This window comes from Halyomorpha halys, unplaced genomic scaffold (assembly GCF_000696795.3).
Source record: "Halyomorpha halys isolate HHAL.00 unplaced genomic scaffold, Hhal_1.1 Scaffold793.1, whole genome shotgun sequence".
Taxonomy (NCBI): Eukaryota; Metazoa; Arthropoda; class Insecta; order Hemiptera; family Pentatomidae; genus Halyomorpha; species Halyomorpha halys.
Genome location: NW_027108154.1, coordinates 27,477 through 55,107, shown reverse-complemented (window position 1 = coordinate 55,107; position 27,631 = coordinate 27,477). Strand labels below are relative to the sequence as shown.

General features: G+C 29.8%; 1 protein-coding gene across 1 annotated transcript; it reads right to left on the bottom strand.

Moving 5' to 3' along the window:
* Nucleotides 1–9,034: 9,034 nt before the first annotated feature.
* BckdhB (Branched chain keto acid dehydrogenase E1 subunit beta) lies at nucleotides 9,035–22,602 on the bottom strand. Its single transcript, XM_014429364.2, has 9 exons — nucleotides 22,444–22,602; nucleotides 22,240–22,317; nucleotides 18,061–18,263; nucleotides 17,827–17,982; nucleotides 17,043–17,214; nucleotides 16,468–16,613; nucleotides 14,188–14,274; nucleotides 11,989–12,173; nucleotides 9,035–9,173 (listed from the first exon to the last, which is right to left on the bottom strand). Exons 1-8 carry the CDS (start codon nucleotides 22,565–22,567, stop codon nucleotides 12,033–12,035), a joined length of 1,107 nt encoding a protein of 368 aa, XP_014284850.1. The 5' UTR covers nucleotides 22,568–22,602; the 3' UTR covers nucleotides 9,035–9,173; nucleotides 11,989–12,032.
* Nucleotides 22,603–27,631: the final 5,029 nt, after the last annotated feature.

Here is a 27,631-nt window from a genome sequence, read left to right as displayed (position 1 = left end):
TAGATATAGAATATATATGAACACAAAAAATTAATAAGAATAAAATCATTATAATAGAATAACAATCTAAAGATCATCTAAAAAGCCCCTGAAAGTAGTTGGACTATTAATATATGCTACATGTTACAGTGAGGGAGTTGGGTAGCTCTGTGAGTAAGGCTCTCTATTAGTAATTCCTGAGTCCGAGCTGGAATCTGCCTGTGGCGGACAATTACTTATTCTGTTACTTTTGCTGTGAGTTAATCTTGTTGGTTCAGGAGCCCTCCAGGGCACCCACAGCCCTATAAAGTGGGTACCCTTAATTGGAGAAAACCTGCCGGTTGAATATGATCATGAACTAACCACCTCCTTGTACAATCATTGTTCAAGAAACAGTACTTCCTTACAAATTATTGAAACTCTGACCCTCTTATTTATGGGGTGTAGCTGTACAGGTTTTTTTTTTAGATGTATTAGTAAATAGGATAAAAACATGCTTCATTTAGTAGATAGGTTACCCATTTTAAATTTATATAATGTAATTGATATTCTAAATGGTAACTGTTGGAATAACTTAATTTTTGATATGAAATGTACTTTGAACTTTTCAATTACATAGCTCAATTATAATAACTAAATAAAAACAGTAAAAGTTGGGAATATAATATTCTGTGATAAGCCATAGGAAATCTCCCTAGTACACAGCATTTAACCATGCCAGTATTGTGTAGTAGTATAACATAAAACAGAACATGTAAATAAAGACGTTTTACAATTCACTTCACAATATTTATCTATAAATTACTAAAACTCAATTTCTAACCAATAAGCCAACTAATAGCTTAACCAAATTATAAAAACGACACAAAACAGTTCCTTATGCAAAATTTAAGCTTCAAATAAAATGAAGTCACTGACACAAAAATACAGGAAAAGATGCTTAATATGAACTACTCATTCATCCCTGTAGTGACTTATAAGAAGATGAATTTTATGGATAATGATGTAGACCTCATGAAGATCAGTAAAAGTTTCTTTTACAATCTTACTTCATTATCAAACCTATTATACCTGAAGAAGTGAAAATGATTCCGAAACATTGTATTTTAAGCTGTAAAATACCTAATAGAGAATAATACAACATGGGGTATTATCTTTATTATACTCCAGTAGATATTTAATATATCTTTATAATGTAATATATTTAAATCTTTCATTCCTAAATACAAAATTTAAAAAATATAGTTTTATATTTTGTGAATACAATTAATTGAAACTTTTATTATTTTCTAATAATAAAAAGATTGTATAAATAAAAGACTAAAGCAGAATATAGTAGAAAGAAAATCAAGAAAACAAAATATTTTTAAAAACTTTGAGAATCACTCACCAAATTAATTTCTTTTTTTTTTAACACAGGAGAGGTGTAACCTTGAGCATTTTACTCATATTGGGAAATAAATGTCTATATTTTCCTAGTATTACATCTGTTTTGTTTATACTTTTGTCTATCTTCCGTTAACCCTATGATGTTAATGCAACTTGTTTATGTTACTTCCTGTTTCACCTCCCCACCTATACTCAATTTAATTTTGCTCTGGACTCCTCACAATGGTAAGACAGCATTTCTCTGACCAGTACACTCCTAATGTGACATCTTTTTTTCCTTATTTGAGCATTTTTCTCACCTGGACATCTCTTGTGTATCTTTTTATTAAATCATGAGCCGGAGCAAGAGGATCTTCGATCCTTTACAAAATCTGGATTCTTCAGCCACTGATTGAAGAGCTACAATTTACAATTTCAATTTCAAATTGTAAAGATTTTTGTCGTCATCACATCCAATTATATTTAAAAAAAATAGAACAAATTGTCTACCATGAGATAAATGCTCATGAACACCATGAGGCAGGATTTGAAAGATATGTAATTCCACATTCCAAGAAATACCCCCACCATTTTATTGCTACTTCATAAAATGAATTCATTACTTTTTAAATTTTTATTAACTATAATCACAATAAATTATTGAAAATCGAGCATAAAGTTAATTATTGTACATAAAAACCTACAATACACACAATAAATACAAAAAGATGAGAGGTGATGGAGGAGAGGTTTGCTATGATGATTACCTTCTTTAATTTATTTTCAACAAACATTCTGATATTAAAATGGCAAACTGTAAGTTATAATAGGAAGAATGGAATCTAAGAAGGGCTCTTTTTATTCTTCCCATTATTTTAGAGATCAGTATATGATGAATAATTGTGCCCATTAAATCTTACCTTTTTCTATCGAAGAATTGTTATATATCCATCTTATCCCTTGGAAGGTGTGGTTGCAATCTTTTGATTCTGGAGATGTCAACTCAACAATGTAACTTTCCTAATTATAGCATGTTTCCAGAAATAAATTATACATCAAATAAGTTTATTATTTTCTTTATTTTTTTCCTAGGATCACAAAAATCTAAAGGGGAACCCTGGAACACTTCTTAGGGGACAAAAAAATAGGACGCTCCTACCGGGTTAATATTAATGGCTGTAGTAAAAAAAAGGTCAAAATTGTAAATCCTGAAATTTTAGAGCTAAATAACAGTATCTACTTTTCTTTATTTACAACAATTCATACAATCACATTAATAAAATAATTGAGTAAATTTTGAAAGCTAATTGGGGATTTTCCTTCCAACTATGAAAAAAATATGTATATATAGTTGACCATAAAGATTTATAAGTAGATAGTCAGGGTTGCGGTCAAAAAAAGAAGAACAAACAGTTTGAAACTATTTTAATGTCCGACGTTTCGCCCACTTTGCAGGGCTTCATCAGGGCTGTTCAACCGTTCGCTTTGAACAGCCCTGATGAAGCCCTGCAAAGTGGGCGAAACGTCGGACATTAAAATAGTTTTAAACTATTTGTTCTTCTTTTTTTTAACCACAACCCTGACCATCTACTTATATATGAAAAAAAAATTTGTGATTGGTTCCACATGATAAAATAGTTCCATGAAAGCAACATTTTCTTACTTTGAAAATTTAATTTTAAGTATATTTAGTAGAATTACATCATTAATATTGCAAAGAGTATAAAGCTAAGAGTGACTTTGATCATGATTTTCCAAAAAAAAACGCTCTGAAGAATGAATTTAAGGCTTAATATAATTCCATTATATTCCTACACTTGATAAAATTAATTTATTCATTTTTTAAAAATTATTGACTTAAATAATAAAAAAGAAGCAAAATCAAGACAATTTTACTTACATTCCTTGTAGTAATCATTGCAGAATTAAACAATTCACATCACTAACATTCAATCTAAAACTGAAATTATGAACACTACACTGGACTAGAATACTAAGTGAAAAAATATGGTGGAAATTGGCTCAAAAAAGAACACTGCAGCCACAATTTAATCAAAACTAATTTACTATTTCTGAAAATTAGAAAAGAAAGAAAAAACTAATTTATAATAATGGATTGATCAGAAAATTTAATAATAATTAAATTTTATATTTAATTACATGCGTGGTTTTAAAAATTATCGGAATTATTGTCAATTCCATTACATTTATTTGTATCGTATGAAAAATGAGTATGCTATAAATCAATTCTTTTACAGCAAGTAATAATTAATAAAATTGTTTTTTTAAGTCTGGAAAACAAAAAATTTATTTTGTTTAAAAAACAAGCTCGAGTGGCGGGAAATTCAACACCTACACGTATCATTGTTACTGCTTAAATTAGAATATTAGGGTAAGACTGATGGATTACTGAGACAATTTTAAATTCGATCAATCAAAATTTAAAGTGTAGGTACTAAGAAAGTGGAAGGAAGGTTGGGAGTGTTTCTTTCACATCTTGTGTTTCAGTTAATTCTTGGAGGCAAATCCAAAATGATGCCCAAACAAGCTTTGTGTTCATTAATTATCGAAAAAAAATACTGCACAAAATCCTTACTGTTTGATATCTTATTTACAAGTAATCATCATTCGAATTGATAATGTTAGGGTCATCGAGATTCAATTCAGTCTGGCTTTTGAATGTCATTCCGAATGACCTAGTAGGGTTCCTTAAACGCGAGTTTCTTATTTCCCACTACTGGAGCTTATTTTGCAAACTAATGTCCTTTTTATTTTCACTTACCTTTATATGGAATATATAGTAAGGGAAAGTATTGCAAACATATAAAACTTCGACGGATATACATGTTTTGAGGCCCCTTGAGTCCAAAAAACCTAGTCTCGCAAGATGGTCTGTACGTATGTGCACAGCTTAACTCAAAAACGAAAAGTTGGAAGAAACTGATATTTCATATTTTAGGCGAGTATAAGCCTGAAATATAACAGAAACTTTTTCTATATATCGACTTACCAAAAGTGCCACTTTATAGAATCGATTTTTCACATTTTTACGATTTTCTCCAAAACGGCACTGAGGAGTTTGATTAAATTCAGTGAATCAATGAACAATTAAGTAGTTTTAAATACCAGGTAGGCTTTATCCTCATTGAAATAGTCTTAAATGTCAAATCTTTCCTTAAACTACCTTAAATTTTGTTTATTTGGAAAAAAAACAGTTCTCATCACTAGAAATTTTAATCAACTAAAAAATATAAAATATTTAAGAATTTTATGGACAACCAAAGGATAAAAAAGGCTTTGTTATCTTTTTTTTAAACTACGAGTTATTATAAGATATATTGTAAGATATGTACATATTGTTTCTTGTAAAAAAATTAACTTAAGCTGGCTGAAGATTACAAGTACACTTTCATCTGTCAGTGCCCTTGATATTGCCTTCACACCTGCACTCTGTTGTATGTGGCATAATAATATTAAGGAAAGCCACAACTAAACTGAGTTAGTGGAAGCTATTGAATTAGGGACTTCCCTGAAAACAACGAAACATTCGACAATATCATTGTGACATTTTTTATCTAAATAAAAACTTGTTTTCTCATCGGAATTTCAATTCTGAGCCGAAAAATTATTGTTTTAATTAGACACTTTAAATTAATAACTCAGAATTTTTGTTTCCACCAACATTTATTGTATAACCAAACCTCCGCACCATTGTAATAAAATAGATAGGCATATATTGATTAACATTATAAACTGTTAAGCTAATATCCCAATGTAATTTCATTTTACTATCTGAAAACTTGTAAATGTTTGCCAGATAAAAATCTTATTATATGAACCATTTATTTATTCTTATGGGATATTGTCCCAGATAAAAATCTTAGAATAAGAACCATGTATTTATTCTTGGGGGACATATGTCCCAGAATAAATCATTTTTTCATTTTATTTGTTTATAAAATTAATCTAATTTCGTTGCAGAGAAATATAGTACTGTGGGTCTGACTGGAGGTTCTAAAAAAATGTCAATTTTAGTGATACTGGAGTATTCTATCATAAGGGATGTGATGTTTTATATTAATTACGCTCTTCTCATTTCTGTTTATGAGTCAATATTCATTAAAAATAATAATATAAACAATAACTTAATTCAATCAAATCCCTTTTTGTGGCCCAAAATTCTTATCATTAAAAACGTCTGTAACGAAATCAGTTAAGGTTAAAACTTCTCTGTGAACTAGTGATAAGTTATTTGTATCGGAAAACCTTGTAAAAATAAAAGTTCATAAATGAATTCATAATTATTTTAAACTCAGCTCGTAAATCAATAAATTTATTGAAAAAATTCTCTCTTTAATATTTTATATATGTGAATCTCTAAAAGGAATTTCATCTAACTATAGCGATATCTCTGTGGGATAAACACTGCCTAAGCTTGGCGAAACAGTTTCTTGCTGTCTGAAGGTGCTGCTGCACATTTGCCAAACTATGGTGAATCAGACCAGGAGCAAGTGGGTGGGTTATTTGGATTAGCTGAAACATGTTGGCCTGAATTTGTGGCCCACCCATTGGGTGACTGTTTTGGAAACCATGTGCTGTATTCACACATCTGTGCTCAGTATTGTTTTAGAACTGCCAACTTACAAATTTGTGTGCTCTTTTTGTTTTAATAAATTAAATAATTCTCCCATCAATAATTAACTATGTTTAAAGATTTTATGCTTTAAAGTTCTATTAATAGGCTGTAAATTCATTGTTTCAAATCTTAACAATTAAATTTAGTATTTATTTTAGCCCAAATGTTCTCATTAAAATTAAAATCTGCACTACTAAAATCCATGAAGGGTTAGGGGTTCAGTACTTTGTAAGGAAGTACTGTAACTAGATCAATGGTTGTGCAAGTAGGTGATTTGGACAGAATCACGCTCCACCACCAGATTTTTACCCAATTTATGAGGCTGGGTGGACCCCAGAACGCACAAGGTTGACTCAGGGCTACAGTGTAACAGAAATAAATTTTCTGCTCACTTGGATTGGACCTGAGTCCTTGGAGTTAGTAGCATCGCGCCTTACCATGGTGCAACCACACTAATAGGAACATTATATGTTGAGAAATTAATAAATATCTTATTAATATACTAGAACTGAAAGTTAAATTGAATAAAGGTTATCTAATATCATTTCTATTAATTTTTATCATGTAGCATCTTTTTTGTCGATATTTATGTTTCCTTTCACTTTAGCTATCTTCATTTTGTTTCCAAGCATTTATAGGTATTTTGGATTTGTTGCAAGTGACAAAGATGTAAACTCAGCTTAATAACAATCACTGTCCAGGTTTCGAGGAATAATAATTTGGACTCACCACCTTTTTTTATTGATGATTAAACATTCTGTATTTTTTTTTTTTTTTTTTTTTAACATTTTCACTAACAAATTGTTTATGTTAGTACCTAGAGCCATGAGATAATGAGGTTCTAAAAATATTCTTTCTTAAACATTGTGATTAATAGTTAGTAATTTAAAGATGAATCTCACTAATATAAGAAACAAAAATAATAAAGTTGATCGTAATTTTTATTTATCTATTGTTTTTTTAGTAATATCGTATATATTTTTTTCTTTCTTAAACTATGTCTTATTAAAGAATTCAGTGATTCGTTTTATTAATCCTATAATATTAAATACTAGACATTTTGTTCGCAATTGTGTTTTTTAATAATTTATTTTTGTAGAATCCTCCATCTATTTCTTTTATAGCTTATGGCTATAACTTATACGGTTTTTGTTATAATGTCCAAGGTATTAAATATGAAACAGTTTATATTGTCTTGAAGTGTTCCAATAAGAGGTTTTTAATTATATTTGCCTGAATCAAATTTACTATTTAGTATTGTCAAACTTAATAGTGAAATTACTAATAATTCACTAATCATTATTAAAAATTTCACAAGTTTGTCAAAAATGATATGTTTTCGATCAGACACAGGTAAGTAGCAAAGAAGCTATTTATTTGTTTCATCACAGGATCTACACTTTTTATGTTTTAAGTCTTATCCTCCACTTTTTAGATAAAAACAAGTACAATACATAAATACAACAAATACATAAATAAACATGAAAATGAAGATTGTCTTTTAGTAGAAGGAAATCCTTCCTGGCAAACCCACCCAACTAAACTTCAATATAGCAACGGTCATATCTTACCTTTGAAACATTTATTTAAAACAGTAAAAGGAGACTTAAGTTATAAAAATTGGTTAAATCGAACAATAGAAAAAGTGGCAAAAATTGGAAAATGGCACAAAATCATAAACAAGTCCTATTGAAAGTGTAAATAATCATGGTCAGAAAAATCTGAAAATAATTCTATCAATTTAAGGTCTGTCAAAATGTACATGTATATTTAACTAATATTAAAAAATTACAAAATATGTAGCTTTTACTATATGCAGGGCAAAAAAGGGTATAATAAAATTAATGAACTAAAATTTCAATAAAAAAATATATAAAATAAGTTTATTTATACATTCATCTTAATTGTTTTCTATGTCTTTTTCATTCTCGAGTACCATCATCTGCCACTCGCTTGGTGTAGGTGGTTTTGTTAGAATTCCTCCTCTTTTTGGCGTGTTTCTTTTCAGTTTGTCCTTTTTTTGTATTGATTCCACAAGAATAAAAAATATAAAAGAATAAATTCTAATACAATGAATGAAGATTGAAACGGTAGTGGCCCCGAGACCTTTTGTAAATATTCCAGTGAAGTTGTGACAATAGCCAGCCTCTCCACTCAAGTTGAGGAGCGTCTGTGGCTCTAGTGCTCTCACTTAATCTCCACAGGTTTCCAATACCAGTGAAGCGGCTGGGATCCCGGAGTCCTGCCTTGCCATTCACATATGGCTGACAGGGATTGGTTCAGGGATCCCTAGGTAAAATGTAAATATTTTATATAGGTATGGTTGTGTCCAGATGATTTATTTTGTTTTTGATTTGATTGATTTCTTTTAATTAACTTAAATTTACTTATTTTTTTATTATTTATTTTATTACTTTATTTATTTATTTTTCTTAATTTATATTCTTATTATTTTTTTATCTTTTTATTTTTATCTTCAATAAGTATAAATGGTGTAATGAAATTTGTACAGCTGTAATACCCATTTCCCTTGAGTGGGGGGGGGGAATTGTATAATTACCTCAATAAAATATTATAATAAAAAAACAAAACAAATAGCTAGTAATTTTTCTAAATATGTGAAAATTGTTCGTATTGATGTCAGTTTTGAAGGGAGTTCATAATCGGCTATATTCATCTTTTCGTCTCACAATGAAGCCAGTATAGCTGTTGGAATTCTGAGTCAGTTTTGGACAATAGATGTATTTTTTTAGACAAGTTTTTTGGTATCACTCAAGCAATAATGAGAACATGACAGAAAATTATAAAATAATAATTTAAACAATATATATTTAAAATATAAACATAAATATATATATAAAAAATAAGTCTTAAATTCTTCCATCATCAAACCTTTTCAATTTTCTGTTCGAAAATCTGCCATAGATACCCAAAAAAAAAACATATATATTTATCAATTAGTAGCCATTGTTCCATCCATTAGTAAATGCATAAATATTTACAAAATCTGAGGAGACAAAAATTATAGATGATGACTAAAAATTAGTAAGAATAGCAGACCAATAAACTAAAAAATTGTTTGTAGTCAGATTCAACGTAAAAGAGATTCCATCAATAAATAAGGGCTGTGGAATTATTGTAAAGATGTATATAAAAATATGTTTATCTTTATAATAATTATAATCCAATCCTGAAACAGAAGAAAAAAATATATATAATTAAAACAACAAACCATTTTTCGTATAATGCTGATTTAAATACATTAAATTCAATAACAAAGATTTTACTAATAATGATAAAATATAAATATCATCAAAGCAAAAAAAAAAAAAAAGGGGTTCAAACTATTTTATAACAGAACTTATTAAAATTAAAATCAGCTATATATTATAATAATAAAATAAATAAATCTAATATTGCACACCCCAATAGAGGGTTACAGTAGCAGCGTGGTAATGCGCCTGTCGGCCAACTTAAAGGTTGCGAGATTGAGTCCCGGCCCTATCCAGGATTTTATGAAGCTTATAATTATACAATACTCACTCATAGCCTCCTCCTGGGCATTTGTGAGCCTCGTTAGCCAATGGGTGGCACTCACAAAAACTGGCGTGGGAGTGATGGACCCACTCTATGAAAACCACGTCAAGAAACGCGCGATGTATTTCCTTAGTACATCGTGTGAGGCCTAAGACCTCCACAGTCTGTCGTGCCAATAATAATAAATATTATTGCATAATGTTCAATTTTTAATTGTAAATATTCCTTAATTATAACTTTTTTTTTTTTTTAAACAGTGTTATCAATCATCTTTCCTGATTCTTCTACATCAGCTGAAAGGTTTTTACAAGCAAATGTACAACAAGTCACACAAAACGCACTTTTAAGGAACCAAATTTTCAAATATTTACTAAGGACACTCATTTGCTCCAAGTTGGGAGTCGGGATGGTTTGCGCATAGTTCAATATCTGGCTGTGTGGCTCGCAGACTTCTTTGGATTGGGAACCTCTTCTTCTTCTTTTATTGGCACAACAGGCACATGAAGTTGACCTTGGCCTGCTCAACAGTCGCCAACCAGCACTCTCTATCTTTTGTAAGGGTAACAGGGATGCTCAGTTGTCTCAGATCCTGCCCCAAAGCATCTCTCTATCGACCCTTTGGCCTACCACGTCTCCACACACCATCTGGAACGTTAGTATACAATTTATGAGCCACTCTTTTCTAACTCGTCCTCATCACATGGTCAAGCCATTTAAGCCTCTGTATCCTGATATACAAGGAGATAATACATTCCTTGTAGAGCTCAAACAGTTCAGCATTTTTTCCTCTTTGCCAATTACCATTTTCGCATACGAGCCCTAAAATTCTCCTCAGAATTACCCTTTCAAACTTGTCAATCAGGTTAATGCTTTTATTGCTTAGGGTCCACGCTTCACCCCATGTTAGGATTGGCCTTATAAACATTTTGGACAGCATAAATTTGATGGTGTGGCTAACAGGTTTGCTTCTGATTTGCCTTACAATGGAGAAATAGGATCTATTTCCAGCAGCAATTCTGTTTTCAACATCTTCTTCTTCATTCTGATTCTCATTGATAATACAGCCAAGGTAAGAAACGTTTCTCACCACTTCAAAATTATAGGGGCCCATTAAAAAGCGACTCTGCCTCTGGTCCAGTGACTCTGGCTGTCCAGTGGATTGGGAACCACAGGCCCAAAAAGATTAAACCACAAAAAAAAATATATTTATTGGAAATTTCCATTTAGAAAAGCTCTAATAACAGTCGGTAAATATCAAAAGTAAAACTACTATTGTTTCGAATGTAAAGGAACCAGCCTTCAGCCTTTTAGATAGCATTTCTAACTATAGATTAAAAATTTTAGTGAAAAAAACTAAAAGGAACACTTGAATGCAGCATATTCATTTTTTTTTTTTTAAGATGAATATCACTCTAGGTAAAACAGATATTTTCTTAATTCAAGAATATTTTCAATGATAAAATATGTATCAACATTTTTATAATATAAAATAAATTTATCATTGATAATTTTTAAGATGAAAGATGACTAAATTCAGTTTTTTTTTGGTAGAGTGAGGGGAAAGAGTAAACAAAAAAAAACCTGTCGGTTTAACATACTCTACCAACAGCTTAAAATAGAAATAACTAAAAGTTTACAGAATGTTTCAAACTAATAAGTAAAAATTTGGAGGAAAAACATTCAAAGTTAAAAAAAAAGTATTGATCATAAGCTTTTGTCATAATTGGCCACTCAAAAGATGTTCAATTGATATAACTGTTACAATTTATTCTATACTCACTGGAGAGAGAATCCAAAATAAGTTTTTATCGGATATAATTTACCTTTACATATTTTAAAATAAGAAACACCTGATCAATACAGTGGATTTGCTTAAATTAAAAATAATGTATAAATGGTATAAATAAATAATTTCTTCTTAAACTCCGAGCTTTAAGGGGGAGAAAATTGAAATCTTGTTATAATATAGAATACACATAAACCTACTGAATCAAATAATCGATTAAGAACCTCACGGTCTCAGCAGTTAGAGAGATAGTGGAGCAGTGTCAGCTGAAATGATTTGGGGATGTTATTAGAAGGTAATTAGAATGGGCGATGAAAGGAAGATCAAATGGTGGATTGAGGCTAGTCCAGAAGGAAAGCACCTGTGGGGTCGACGGAGGCAGATGTATAAACTCAGACCAACTGAACTAACTGTTACAGAAGCTAAAAACTTAACATTTTGTTTTTAGATTTGTTCGATTATTTAATCGACTTTTTTATTAACTTTCTAGGCCATTTCCAAAATAGTACCAGTAGTTAAGATACTTTTAGTTTTATTTAAGATATTTTTTAAGATTTTATAGCCTTTTGCCATCTGGACCATACCATAAATAGCCGCTTAATCTGCTTCCTTTGCTCCAAAAATCAACATTTCATTTTAAACAAAAAAAAAAAAAGTTAATTCAAAAATGAAATATACTCACTTGTTATCTCGTAAAGGAAAATTTCCAAGCCAAAACAATTGCAGTTAATACTTGACAATATTTATTACAGCATCGAGACACCTCCATTTATCAGGTAAATAGAAAGGTTCAAAGATGTGAGGAAAAGGTGAATCGAATCCGGTTACTCGCTTTACAGGAGCTTCCAGGTAAAGGAAACAGTCGTCCTGTAAATGAAAAATGAATGAAGACATTAGGGAAAAGAATAGTTTATTTATCTGCAAATCTTAAGGTTTGAGATCTGAACACTGATGTGACTGACTTACACCATAAAGACCTCTAAGCTATCAGTCTGACTGACACTTACTAGTAAATGAGATATCAAACAGTAAGGATCTTGTCCAATGTCCCTATTGATTCATAATAAATCAAAAGCTTGTTAGGTCATTATTTTAGCATTTGCTTGTAATAAAAAGTGAAACAAATGATATGAATGAATCACTTGTAGACTACCCTCTATTTTCTCAGTTCCCCCTCCACTTTAAATTTTTAATAATTGGATTTAAAAATTCTCTCAGCAGTATGACAGATTGATCATGTAGGAAAATAACATGATCAATCTGAGTATTGATATTTTGTTTGACAGTCATTTCGACTGATCTTGTAGGGGGGTCCCTGCTGAATATTTCAACAATAATTATTTTTTTTTTTTTAATATATATATGGCTTCAATTAAATAAATCTTCCATATATATATGGTCTTAATATATATATGGCTTCAATTAAATAAATCTTCCATATTTTGTGATACTTTATATTAAAACATATCTAAAATTCCGTGATGTTAAGGAGTTTTTCCTTCAATTTAAGGGAACATGATTTTTTTTTCTGAATAAGATTCATAACTCCTTATATCTATTGATAATACATATAAAATATTGTAATATCCTCTTTATTTTTTTTTTTATAAATAGTTGTTTTTTATGTATAGATTGGAATGTTGAGAAGATAAGATTTAAATTTTATAAACTTTTGTTATTTTCTGTCATTATTGTATTTACACTACATATAAGAAAAAATATACCTAAAGAAAATCACGGACAAGAACTCAAAATGGTTGTGTGATAATCGATGTTTGCATTGGCTATCGAACAATGAACATAGGAAACAGGACACTTGTTTGTTGGGATGGTGGGAGAAATGATTTCTCCTGGAAGCAGGGGGTGCTGATCAACCTTTGTCAACGATCAGTGGTAGATAAATAGAAAGAAGACATTAAGAGTCAGCAGATATCCAAAAACAGGATATCATTGAAGCAAGAAAGACATTCTTTGTTTGGATCGCCCTTGGTTTGGAGGTGTCCTGGAAACTAGGAGGAGAACCGACCCTTTGTCTACTGTCATTGGTAGATATTTAGAAAGAAGACATCAGTATCATCAGTCATTAAATAAGATCATATAATTGGTTAGTTTGCTCTACCTAGGATTTAATTATATTTGTAAAAGTAGCCATTATTAAAGTGTCTGTGTTCTGATTGTCTGGAAAACCTATCCTGAGACAAGAGTCAATAATGTTATATAAATTAAAATAAAATTCTCATATCTATTTAATATTTAATTTATTCATTTAAAATTTGTAATCATCATAGCTATATATGAGAACTGAGAATAATAATGAAAGGTAAATTCCTTAGGATTTATTTTGATAAATCTGGAATATTACAATATATTATCATTATAATAAATTTTGTAGTTTAATTAAATATTATATTTAATCCTTTCAGTGATGAGTGGCCATATATATCATACATTGTTTATAGTACTTGCAAAAAGGGTGCAGCGATCAGCAGTTTTTTTCTTACCTGGCTGTTCTTGGTATAGGATATGGTAATCCAACACGTTAATAACACATTCGAGCCAGACCAAGAAGGTAAAGATTCAGTCTGTAAGCCTACCACAAAATAAACTTCAATTCACACTACCCCTTCTAACTTGAGATTGCTAAGGTGACGCTTGATCATTCTTGTTGCCAAGTGGCTCGATAACAAGGTCATCACATACAAACACCATTTTGTGATACTTGGTTGCTTGGACTTAGAGGAACTTGAAACGGGTAATTCCATAGAAAAATCTAAATTTTTCACAATCACAATATCACCCCATACTCCCATATCTTATATAAAGGTAAGTGAAAGAAAAAAAAAATCAGCTACCTGATAATTGTCTATTAATTTAATAATACCTGAATTGACGCTGCAAGCTCAGATCCAAAACCACATGTCATAGGAGCTTCATGAGCGATGATGACGCGTCCAGTTTTCTTTGCTGACTAAAAAATATAAAATACTCGTTGATACCTTATTATAAATAAAAATTATAAGATTTATGAGTCATATATAATAAAATAATACAATTTAATCTGTAAAGGTGCTAATTATTAATAAAATATTTAACTTAAAAATATTTCCAAGGCATGGTGTCCTGGGGCAAATATGTAAATGTGACAAATGCGTAACTGAATTAAAAAATGGCACCAGTTGTACCTTAAGTCATGAACTTGTTTGTTGTTGTATTCTCAACTTCTGATAACTGTTATAAAGGACAATGGTGGGAACTTTATGCAACTTAAAGTGAACTAACTTGACCTGTTTGTAAGAATAGTGTTTCCATTTAGCTAAAAAGTAGGAAGCACTTTCATATTATATATTGCAGGTATGATAGGTACAATAAATTATTTTTATGGTCACTAAGTTTAAGTTGAGTACAGCTAAGGAGTACCAATGAGCACATCTTTGTCCCAATGGTATTTTTTTTTAAACTGTGATCTTCATTATTCAAATTAATAATGTAATTAATATTAATTAAAATTAAAGTATATATATAAGGCGAACTTGATATTTGAAAAAAAAAAAAGTTGAAATTTTCTAAATACAAGCTTTTTTGTATAATAAAAAAGTTGAGGAAATGTTTTTTTATAAATCAGTTCCATTATTCTCATCTTTATTTTTCACAATTACCTTTTCTTCCCCCAGAAAATGCTTTAAATATTATGGAGTACTAAAAACCATTAACACTTTTGCCATTACACCTTAGCTAACCAAGGGGATGTGTAACCATGGAGATTGTTAAAAAAAAAATCAAAATCTCTTTCTGTTGAGAATGAGAATAGTATGTAATTATATTTTTTTTTCCAATTTCATATATTTATTAATTAATTCATTGATAGTGGTATATATTAATAATAACACAACTAGAAATGATACATACTACTCTCAACAAGTTTTAATCCTGCAGTGTTTCAGCCCTTATGCCATTAACAAGGAGATAACCTAAAAATTGTTTTCATATTATTACTAAATCCCTCCATCACATATAACACTAATATTTTTTAACATAACTCAACTAATGACAAGTCAAATTCATTAAATGAGAATAAATTAAGTGAAAGACTTTTTTTAATGGATTTGACAGGTTAATAATTGACGTATGTTAAAAAATATTAGTGTTATATGTGAGGGAGTAATACAGTAATAATATGAAAACAATTTTTAGGTTTTTTCTTTGATAATGGCCTGATGGTTTAAACATTATAGAATTAAAATAAACTTTGATGAAAACAAAATGGAGTATTTTGTTTTTTTAATGATGGCCAATGCATTTGTGTATCAATATCAACGTCGCCTAATTTGATAATGGCTGGAGAGCATTGTATGCAAAGAATGAAGAGGAGATAACCTAAAAATTAGGAGGAGAGTAGATGTCACATCGAAAGATAAAGCCAGATTAAAAGACAAGAGAATATACAAAGTACAAAAGCATACATTGCTGTATTTATGTAGATTTTGTATTATTCGTGGAAAAATATAGATTTTCGTTATGTAAAATTACTTTATTTAAACTTATTTATTTTATCACCCCAATTAAGGAAACTGATAAAGATATAGCCATTCAACTTAAACGATCCGATTGATTAGAGGCTGCAACCTGAAACTGAAGTAGTGCCACTCTTTTAAATACTTATCCTCATGTAATCCTCATCAGATACTAGGAGATACTCCTCTCAGATATAGAATATAGATTTTCGTTATGTAAAATTACTTTATTTAAACTTATTTATTTTATCACCCCAATTAAGGAAACTGATAAAGATATAGCCATTCAACTTAAACGATCCGATTGATTAGAGGCTGCAACCTGAAACTGAAGTAGTGCCACTCTTTTAAATACTTATCCTCATGTAATCCTCATCAGATACTAGGAGATACTCCTCAGATACTCCTCTAGATTTTAGGAGGAAAAAAAGGTTAGTATAACTACAATCACAGAGAACTGAATCGCTAGCAGGAGCAACAATTTTTTTTTAAATAAGTCAAGTTTATAAGCCTAATTTTTTTAAATATTAAATTTGATATATTTTGTTTCAAATGCACTTAATACAAAAATAATTTATAAAAATCCATAAGCTAATGATGTTTATCAGCTAACAATAAGTATTGGTTAAATATTAAAATAAAAAACATACATTAAAAACAGTTTCTGAATCCCAGGGCAGAATCGTCATCAAGTCTATCACTTCACAAGATATACCATGCGAATTTTTAGCGATCTCCGCTACTTCACAGAGGACATGCACTTGTGTGCCCCATCCTATCAAGGTCACCTGGTTTCCTGAAAAATTAATGAATTACAATCACCAAATATTAATAATAATAATTTATTTACTTTAAGGTTGATATGCTAAATTTCAAATACAATCACATGCTGTAAGCTTTAAAATGAGATATAAAAAATCCAACTGTTTGTAAATTTTGAGCAGTGATACTTTAGTATTTTTAAATGATGAAATTGAGCTACTTCCACAATTTAAAAAAATTGATATTAAATAACACTAATATATAAAATATATTTGTAATGCATTTAAATGGTATTATTAATAAATAGAAAATCTGAGACACAGAGATTTAGGCCTTTGATGATGTCATATGGAATGATCCAATAAGGGAATGAAGATATAATATTAAGATATAAAATTAACTAAAACTCAAACTGTGATTAGTGTTCCCGAATATTATGCAAAGTAAAAAGGAATGAACTTACCAGGAACTACAATTTCAGCTTTTCCTAATGGCAATTTATATTCATGTGTAGGAACCTCTTCAACAGCAGCCCTGTACAGAACTTTTGGCTCAAAGAAGATGCACGGGTCCTTATCTTCAATACAAGATAATAGGAGACCTTTAGCTTTCACTGGTCCTCTTGGTATAACGATCTTTAATAAGAACAAGGCAACACAGTTAATACCATAAATTATATAAGATAAAAGACACTAAGTTAAAATCTCAGGATAAACAGAGATTTTCTTAAATTTAAATAGACATGTTCATATAAAATACAGGCATAAACTATATATTGTAATGAAAAATGTAGTATTTTAATGAAATTAAAAGGATGGGAAACTAATAAGGATAAAAAAAAAAATCGGAATTCAAATACAAAATATTGGCGAAAAACAGCTGCAAAATCACCTCACACTTACGGTGCACCAGCCTTTGCTTTTCACACCTACTGACCCACTACCCTCACACCGCCTTTAGAGATTAAAGGGTTTTTCAGAAATGACATAAGAGTATAGACAGAGAAAGAATACATAAGAGGAATTAATAGGACTATAATAAAATTTTGAGTTTTGATTTACAACTGATATAGAGAATACTTATTAATATTAAGTGATAAAAAAGTTGGAAAACTTTACTTGGATGAATTTAATTCACTTTTGTTTAATTTTCTTTATTATTAAAAAATATTTTTTTTTTGTTTATTTAATACTAATAAACATAAAATAACATTGATTGGCAGTATTAATAGATTCCTTTTCGCTTACTTTGAGTCCAGGAGTATGAGCGAAATAAGCTTCTGGCATCTGCGAGTGGTACAGTGCTCCATGACCGACTGCACCACAAGGAGTTCTAATTGTAAGACGTCCGCAATCAAACATTCCACCACTTCGGTATCTGTATTTGGCAGCTTCATTCACTATCTTAAACAATTATGCTTGTTACTTTTAGTCATTTTGGAAGTTATTTTTAAAGTAATAATATTATATCTTTTTAAATACCTGGTCGAAAGCAGGAAAAATATAATCTGCAAATTGTATTTCGGCTATAGCTGTAGATCCAGCAACTGCAAGACCAATACCGAAACCTACAATACCTTGCTCACAAAGAGGTGTATTAAATACACGGTCTTTGCCATGCTTCTGGAGAAGTCCCATAGAGCACCTGAACACACCACCAAAGGCAACATCTTCACCAAATAGAACTGAAAGTGTAATCCATTTACATTATTATTGTATAATTCTCTTTTGAAATTACTTTAAATATATAATAAATGAAAGGTTTGATGAAATATCTACAGTTGATGAAGTATTTACATTCTAGGAGAGTTTTGGATTTAGATGTGTTGGATTTTGTGCCAAAAAATAATTCTTTCATTTTGTGCCAGAAATGTTTAGCTTAAATCAGTTCTCTAGTTATTCAGTAGATGGAACGCCCTGTCTAATAAGTTATTACAATTGAGGCTTGGTCATAAAACATGTTATCTGACATTTATTGTGAATTGAAGTTTTTGGATCCACTGGAGCTGATTTCATAAATTTTTAGGTAATTTTAATTTTTAAATGAATAATTTTGTACTAAAGCATGGTAAGTGACTCCAGTCTTTAAGCTGAAACATTGTAATTAACAAACTTCTCAACTGCTAGTCCCTTTGTTCTTTGTTTTCATCTCCACTTATCATAACCATTATTTCTTAATTTATTTTATACCTTATTACTCAACCTTACATTACTTTTCTTTTATGATAATGGCTGATTCTTTTCTAATCAGTTTATATTACCCTTTACTTTAGTATACTTTTGATATTGCATAATCCTGTTTTCTTAACTCTTATTATTCTCATTTCTACCTTTTAATCATCCTACATTATATTTTTATGAACTCTATAATATTGGGTTGTGAAATAAGTCCATAGCGTTTTTCAATATTTCAATTTAATCCTCTCTGTGTTTATAAAATCATGTTTACTTAGTCAACAATGTTTACATATTCTAAAAAAGGATTAGTTAAGGTGCATTTATGCATCAGTTTCAACTGAGATTTCTTTTCTTTAAGTAGTATTTTGCTTGCTCAAAATGGAAGCGAAAAATATTCATTTCACCATTTAATGATTTTTTATTTCCAAAAAAAAAATCCGCTGCACAGACGGTTAACAAAATTTGTAGTATGAGGATGATGCCTTAGTAGAAAGCACCATCCGTAAGTGGTATGCTTGGTTCAAAATCAGAAATTTTGACTTGGAAAACGCAAAGCGCTCAGGTTATCCTTCAACTGTTGGTGATGACAAAATTCAAGCATTGGTCACAGAAAACCCTCACTCTACGACACGGGATATTGCAGAAATGCTTAACATATCTCATGCAAGCGACAAGTTGAGAAAAAGCGTCCAGCATTGGCTAATCTCAAAGGGTTAGTTTTCCATCATGATAATGTCCGTCCCTCCCCATGTATTTTTGCAGACCGGGCAGAAATTATTGGAGTTTGGCTGGGACGTGACCCACCCTATTCACCAGATCTTGCCCCAACAGATTTCCACTTATTTTGGCCCTTCAAAACTCTGTTAACGGGAAACACTTTAATTCGCTCGAGGACTGCAAAATGCACGTAGAGGAGTTTATTGCGCAAAAATCTGAGAAGCAAAATGGGTCATATATAATCGATTAAAAATATGTACAAGAATCTGAAGTTTTTATTGAAATGACCAGTAAAAAATGCTATGAACTTATTTTACAACCCAATACTAATTTACATGTCAGGCAGACTATTTATCACCTTTCTTCATTTAAATTTCTACAATAGGATATTTCTGTTAGTTGATTCTTTACCTAAACTGCTATTACTTCATATTCTTAATGATAAAATTTACTTTTATTTTAATTTACCAGTTCATTATTAATTATTTTAGGTTATGTTGTCTCCTTAATTAATTAAATCAATAGATATTTCCAATAATATATAGTCTGCTTATCAGTTCACTTTATTATGTTAGCTAATCAGTTTTTTGTATTTATCTTTATCCCCCTTATTATTTTATTCAGGTTTTTGATAGTTTGTATACCTCCATCTTTATATCTTCTTTTAAGTCACTATTTTACTCTATCTTCTTTGTATCTATTTATTTTAGTCCTGATGAAGACCTACAGTGTGGGTCGAAACATCAGCAATAAATAAATAGTTTAAAACTATTTTGTTTTTCATCTCTTCTTTAAATTAACATACAATTAATCATCTATAAATATATAGTACTTAACAAGCACTTTATCATTGTGAAGTTTTTTTATTTTTTCAGTTACCATGGTTTATGACCGAATGCCTCAAATATTATATTTAATATTTTTTTTTAAAGCAATATACACAAATATTTAAATAAATAAAATATTTAGATATTTTTAAAAATTGTTTTTATTATTTTATGATACTTTTGTTATACAAAACAGAAATTACTAAAGAACCAAAAAAAGATATAGAAAAAACATGGTATAAAATCAGAGAAAGGTTTTAATAACAGCAATTTACTATCATAAATTTGTCATTAATTAAAAAAAATATTACTTTAAAGTAAAAAAATAATAAATGAAATGTTATAGTAATAAACCTAATTTATTTAAGAGGTCATAGAATACAATTGTTTAAAACTCTTTGGATATAATACAGAGGTAAGTTAAAAGATGGAATTGTATTGATATTGAACTAAAATATACTGTAGTGTTATTTTGCATTCATGGGAAAATAGCATTGGTACTAACTGATATCAATGTGTAAAGGTGGGAAATGTTTTTGGTGGATAAAGATAGTGTGTATAAACAGGACTAAGAGGGATTACGGTGGTATTATACTTTGGACCGTGTGTAAGCTGGCAGAAGCAGATAATCTCTCCAATGTTTGAATAGTATAGACCTGAATTGTCAACTGAAAGCCATATGAAAAAATTGTATTAAGTGAATTGGAGTACTTTCCGAAATATTTGGTTTTGGGTTAGAAATGAGAAAAACAAATAATAGAGTTACCCCAGAAGATAAAGAACAGGGTTGGAATGCCAAACTATGTATAAGTGACTTTTCATGTAATCTATAACATTTTTAATGTTTTTAAATAAGTTTTAAAATGCATAATTAATTTACTTATAAAAGAAACTGTTTCTTTGTAAAAGCTATAGTTTCATTATATATTTCTATTTTTTCTGGATTAATGAAAAAACAATAAAGCTTAAGAATTTTTAAATAGGAAAGAGTATAAAATATGAATTTTTATTCATTTCATTGATGTTGAAATTACTAGAGTAATATAATTAAGTAATTTTTGTTGTGTTATTTCTCTATGTAATAAAAAATATTTGTAGTTGAGTGTTATTTAAGAAATAAAAAAACCTATGAAAAGAAAACTTTATGTACACTAAAGAATAATATAAAAATAGCACAACACTATATTGGGTAACTCTTTAATTTTGAAGCTCGAATATGGATGTGGAATCCATAACTTGATAATTTAAATTAAAAATAAAATTAATAGTACAATTTGATTTTATTGATTTTCACCATTAAAATTTCAGTTCTATTTTCCACAAAACTAATTGATAACTGATATGAATTTTTGATTAGATTAATAATTAAGAAAGTATTATAGCAAAAAAATACATAGAAGAAATATTAGTATTATAACAAAGAAATATGTTTTGAAAGCAACATTCAATAAGTAATATATTGATCTCAAAATTCTATAATAACAAATAAATATATTTTGAAAGCATCATTCAATAAATAGAATGTTGATATCAGATGATGTAGGCAATGGAACTTGACAACAATAGAAAATCAAACAGAATTTACATAACAGTCCTTATGTGGCCTTCAGTACGTCAACAACTATATGAGAGCTCCATTGACCTTTCATATAATTTTACATTACAATAACAAAATAAAACTGTATTATAAGTACATTTCTGTCAGTAAAATATTATTATATTTTTAATTAATGACATAGACATGGCATTAATTAATTACATGTTAAAAATAAACCAGAAAGTCAATATTGAAATATTTAATAATTTAGATCAGTTATGAAAGCTTAAAGGCTCATTTTGACTAAGTTACTTATAAAAATTACAGTAAATCCTTTTAAATCACAAACATTTTTAATTAGTTGCATTTCATAAATACAAAATAAAATTTTAATATAATTACCAGCAGACTGATCCTTTTCAAGAGCTATATCCAATGCATTACCAATAGCTTGGAACATATTCAGCTTGGTGGTTTCTCCTGGTATAAATTAAATTATAAAAAACTCTTACTACATTAAATTGCACAAATTAAAAATAAAATAGGTAAAAACATGATGAATCAAAAGTCTGTTTCATTATCTGGCAATTAAAATTTATATTTTACCTTCAACAGGTGTATTCTTGTCTGGATAATATTGAAAGTGAGATGATCTTCTAACCACATTTTTCCTAAAAATTAAATTCGAAACTTCTCTACAAAACAAGATACTCCTTGAATGGACTGCCATGAGTATATAATCATCTACTGATAACCTATCAGTGTTATAACCATATCAGAATAAAATTAAACTCCAATCTTGCATAATTAATTCTCTTTAAGAAATACTCAAAACTCTCTCGACTTGAGTATGAGAATTCGACCGGGGTCAATCATAATTTCATTATTCACATGCAAATCCCTTGAAGAATATTAAAAAGTCGTAGAAGATTATATTTTTTAATTGAAAAATATACAAAACACCTCTTAATTACTGAAACATCAATTTTCAATTTGATTCGGGCAGTTTTTTAGTTACTCAAATGATTAAACTTTTACAATACAGCTTATATATCGTTTCTGGAAAATATAAGAAATATTTAATGCAACTTTAAAAATGACGTTGCACAGAACAACGGTGCGATTCCACATCATTGTTTTAAACAGTTACCCGCTTTAATGGACGCCTTCACTAGTAGTCAGAATGACCGAGGAAAAAACATAAATGGGTATTTAGATTGATCGGGTAAGGGTAATACTGTTGGAAAATCCAGACATTTTTGAAGTTCGTTCGTTCAAAATTCAAAGCGGGAGGAATACGAAGAAAGTGGAGGGAAAGCTGGTTTGTTTATAAGTTTGTTCCAACAACTTCTCATTGTCCAGAACTGTACGAGCATGCGCAATTTAGGTTTTGGGAAGGAAAACACCGTACTAAGCATGTCCCATAAAATCAGAATTGGTTGTTGGAACTAGAGATTTGTAGTTCGTGAACGAACGAGTTCAAATGAACTATTCCTTCTTGGTATCTTTATTAACCCCCGCCCGGATTATCTTTCAACAATCAAACTTTATGTACTTTCTGCTTTTTCCACTTCGGGAAATTAATTTACCTTTTTACTAAAATGTCTTTATTCAATCACTGTTACATTGGTACAACAACCTTGCCGACGTTTCGGACGGTCCGTCAATATTCAGGGGCCTATTTTAAAAAATACACCGTTACAAAGTTTTGTCTTGTATTAAAATAGCCGGATTTCAGTTTTTGAAAGGTACAATGATGAGTTGCTTTTTCAATCTGTATTTTCGTTTGTTTCTAATTTATTTTGTCCATTGTCATTATCGATTTTTTGAAAACAATCTGTTATTCTAGTAGTTTCTGTTTGGTTTTTTGTACTTGTTTATATTACCTGTTGAAGCCAATGCAAATTGCCGAAGTCCTTTTTGAATGAAGCTCCAAATAATAAACTAGCTCGGATAAAACATTTATTTGGCGAGATTAACGATTGACAACAAAACATTTAGAAATAAAATTAGTAAAATGAATGGAGGTTGAAATAAAAGACCAAGATAAAAATAAATAATGATTAGGGAATAACAAATTTTACATAAATTATAGCTCAATTTTACGGTTACTAATAATACACATTGAATATGATAAATAACAGCCTGGCAAAAAATAAAAGTAGCTTGAAATGAAAAATGATTTCCAGTAAAAAATTTAATTAAACATTATTGGTCAAAGGATATACAAAATTTACACAATTAAAAATTTCCTTAAGTAATAATAATAAATAAGGCTGTATCCATTAGGGGTTTGATTTTTAAGCTAATAGCCCTGAAGAAGGCTAGAAACTCTAGCCGAAACGTTGGCACAATTAAATAGGTTACACCAACTTATTGGTGTTTCACTTTGACCGCACCCCCAACCATCTTCTCCTCGTACGTCATCCACGGTCAACAATCTCTCATAATAATAAATAAAGTTTTATCCTCGCATTACGAAATCAATTTGCTCCCATATATTTTTGTTCTTGTGTTTTTCGGGCTTATAATTGCCCATTCACATTTGTTATGAATTGAGTTAATCCAGTTCGAAACTCTGAACAGCCATCTGCACTAGAGAGTTCGTTTGGAACGTCGAGGCCTCAAAGAATCACTCGACGAAAAATGAACTATCCAGTTCACATAAACTGTCCAAATAAAATGTCAAGTTCAAAAGAACTAAGTACCAAGGAGATATTCCCCAAAAAGAACTACTTAGCACATCTCTAGTAAGAACTGACTTATTATACATTGTTTCACTTATTCTTGCAGACAATGCCAAAATAATGACCCAACAAGTTTTCTGTTCATTGTGAATCGACAGAGATATTGCACAAGATCCTTACTGTTTGTTTTATCGATTACAAGTAAGAGTCTGTCGGAATGATGATGAAAGGGTCTACCTGATTCAAATCAATGACGTCAGTCTGGTTTTTTAATTTATGACTGTAATTCTGAATCACCGTGTAGAGTCATTTTATAGATTACTTTTTACAAAATTATTTTATTCTTTAAAACGATTGAGTGTGATGTAAAATGTATTTAGAAGGATGAAAAAACGTAAAGGCGGTTTAATAAGCCATCTGCCCACGAGGTTTGTCATGGTATTGTACCACTCATATTACAAAAGTCCAAGAGGAGAAAAAAGGCAGTTATCTCACCCCAATTTTTGATTATTTTAATGAAAACTATGTATAGTTACTAGAGAAAATTTATGAGTCTGCCAAGTATAGGTAGAGAGAATAAAAACTTGTGCGGTTGTTTGAAAGCGATAAAAAAATTTAATTTTTCATTCGGAGCTTCATATCTTAAAAACTAGGAACAAAACAAAAATCCTAAGAGAGCGTTATTTAAAGATGAGCAAATTTGCTAAAATATGAGCCCTAAAAGAGTTATTTACGCTAAATAGTTCTCGAGATATAGCTTTTTAAAAAGCAAAATTTCATGAATTGTTGTATGGGACGTACTGAAAGATCAGCAGTTAGTGAATTTATTTTGAAAAATCTATATCTCAAAAACCATTTGACGTACAGATACGTACTATTAGCAATCAAATTAAAGCAAGTTTAATGAGCTACAAAGTAATTTATGATGTTTATCTTCGTAGGAGTAATAGTTTTCATGAAATTTGCTAATATAAATTGATTTATAGTTGTTCGGACAAATTTTTATTTGCCAAATTTATATTCATATGTGAATATCATAAAAACTACTAGCCCTACGAAGATAAGAGTCATAAACTACATTATAGTAAGTTAAATTTTCTTTATTTTGAGTGTTGGTGTATATCTGTGTCTTATGGATCTAGAGATAAATTTATTCAAAAATCCAATATTTTATACGAACAACTAGAAATTAACATTTTGTGAGTTTATTTTGTCAAATATCATAAAAACTACTTTGTCCTACAAAGATAAACATTATCAACTATTTTATAGTAAATTTAACTAGCTTTAATTTGAGCGCTGGCAGACATCTGTACGTCAAATGGTTTCTGAAATGAAGTTTTTCATAAATCAAATTTATTGCCCGAACAACTAAAAATCAATTTATTTTAGCAAATATCATGAAAACTACTATTCATACGAAGGTAAAAATCATAAACTTCTGTATAGTCCACTATACTAGCTTTAATTTGAGTGCTTATAGACATATATACGTCACATAGTTCCTAAGATATAGATTTCTCAAAATAAATTGACTAACTACTAAACTTTCAGTCGATTTTAAAGAAATTTTGCTTTTTAAAAAACTGTATCTCGAGAACTATTGGACTTGAATAGCTCTTTTTAAGGCTCATATTTTAGCCTCACCTCTCTGATTCCCTTGGTTCCAAGTATACTCCCGTGATGTACATCGGAGCCCCCCTCCCCCAAACTTCTGTAGAACATAAATAAACATAACATAATATTTATATATACGGATACAAACATATTTAAATTTTGATGCATGTCCTTTTTCTGAGCTTTATTTTGAAAAATTTATGACAGTGGTTGTAATAGCTTTCACTATCACTCTCACCATTGAATCCCTGCTTTTTTAAAATATATTATTTTTGAATCTTAGAAATACATTGCTTTAATTTGTACATTACTTGTTACACATTAATTTTATAAATGGTTAATTTTTTTAAATTATCTATAGCTTACATTACAAAATGATGTACTTAAATTTAATTTTGATCACTGTAACATTTACTACCTAAACTTTAGTGGATTGGCATCCATGTTAAAAACTGCTGTTCTAAAGTTAGGATTCCCCTTTCTATGATTTTGATATTAAGTTCTTTCTGGATTAAAGATAGATCATACTTACTACCAACTATCAAGCAAATCCTGATATCATGACAGTAAATGTTAGTTTACACAGTGGTGGCTATGATCACTTCCAAAAATTGTAAGTAGACTTGTTATCAATTACTTCTTATATTTAAATACTATTTATTTGAAATTTTTGAGTAATCTCATAATCAATTTTTTGTGTCTAAATATAATTTAGTTTAAAATTTTCAATAAAAAGTACATGAGTACTGAGTAGAGGAAGGCGAACTCCTCTACTGTTAGTTCTGCGATACTGTGGTTGGATAAAGTGAAATAAACCGAAAGGTGAAACTTCACATCTTGAAATCCATGCATGTGCATCCATGCAGGTATGTACCTGTACTTCAATGTAGAGTTGGAAATTAAATATCCACTGATAAACAGGAGAGTAGACTAACAGCTGCGGAAATGAGGTTCTTTCTAATTCTGTCGGTAGAACTAAAAAGAACTGCATCTGTAACAACAGAATTAGGGAAGAACTAGGAGTCCTATAAATAAAGTAGATACTAGAGGCTCGTCAGCTGAACTGGTTTGACGAAGTAGTGAGTATAGAAGATCACCAAGAACCACAAAAGGCCATACACTATATACCTTATAGAAGCAGACCTCAAGGCAGACCAAGGGTGTCATACCAGAATATCATTGACACTCTGTCCAATATGAATCGTAAAAATGTCTGCCAAACCACAAACATGGCAAGAGACTAAGAACAGAGTCAGTCCTGGCTGAACGCCAAAAATACTTTGAAGTATTTTTAAAAAATACTTTGTGTCATAAGATTTGCCCAACTTTGGATCCAAGCAAATTCAATGTACAGTATATCTTTAAAATTGTTCTACCATTTTTCCTCTTAACCAGAAAAAGTATGTTGGTGTTCATTTTAATTAATTCATTAACAATGTATTAAATGAAACATTTTAATGTTTTAATTTTAAAGGAAAAAATATTTTTAA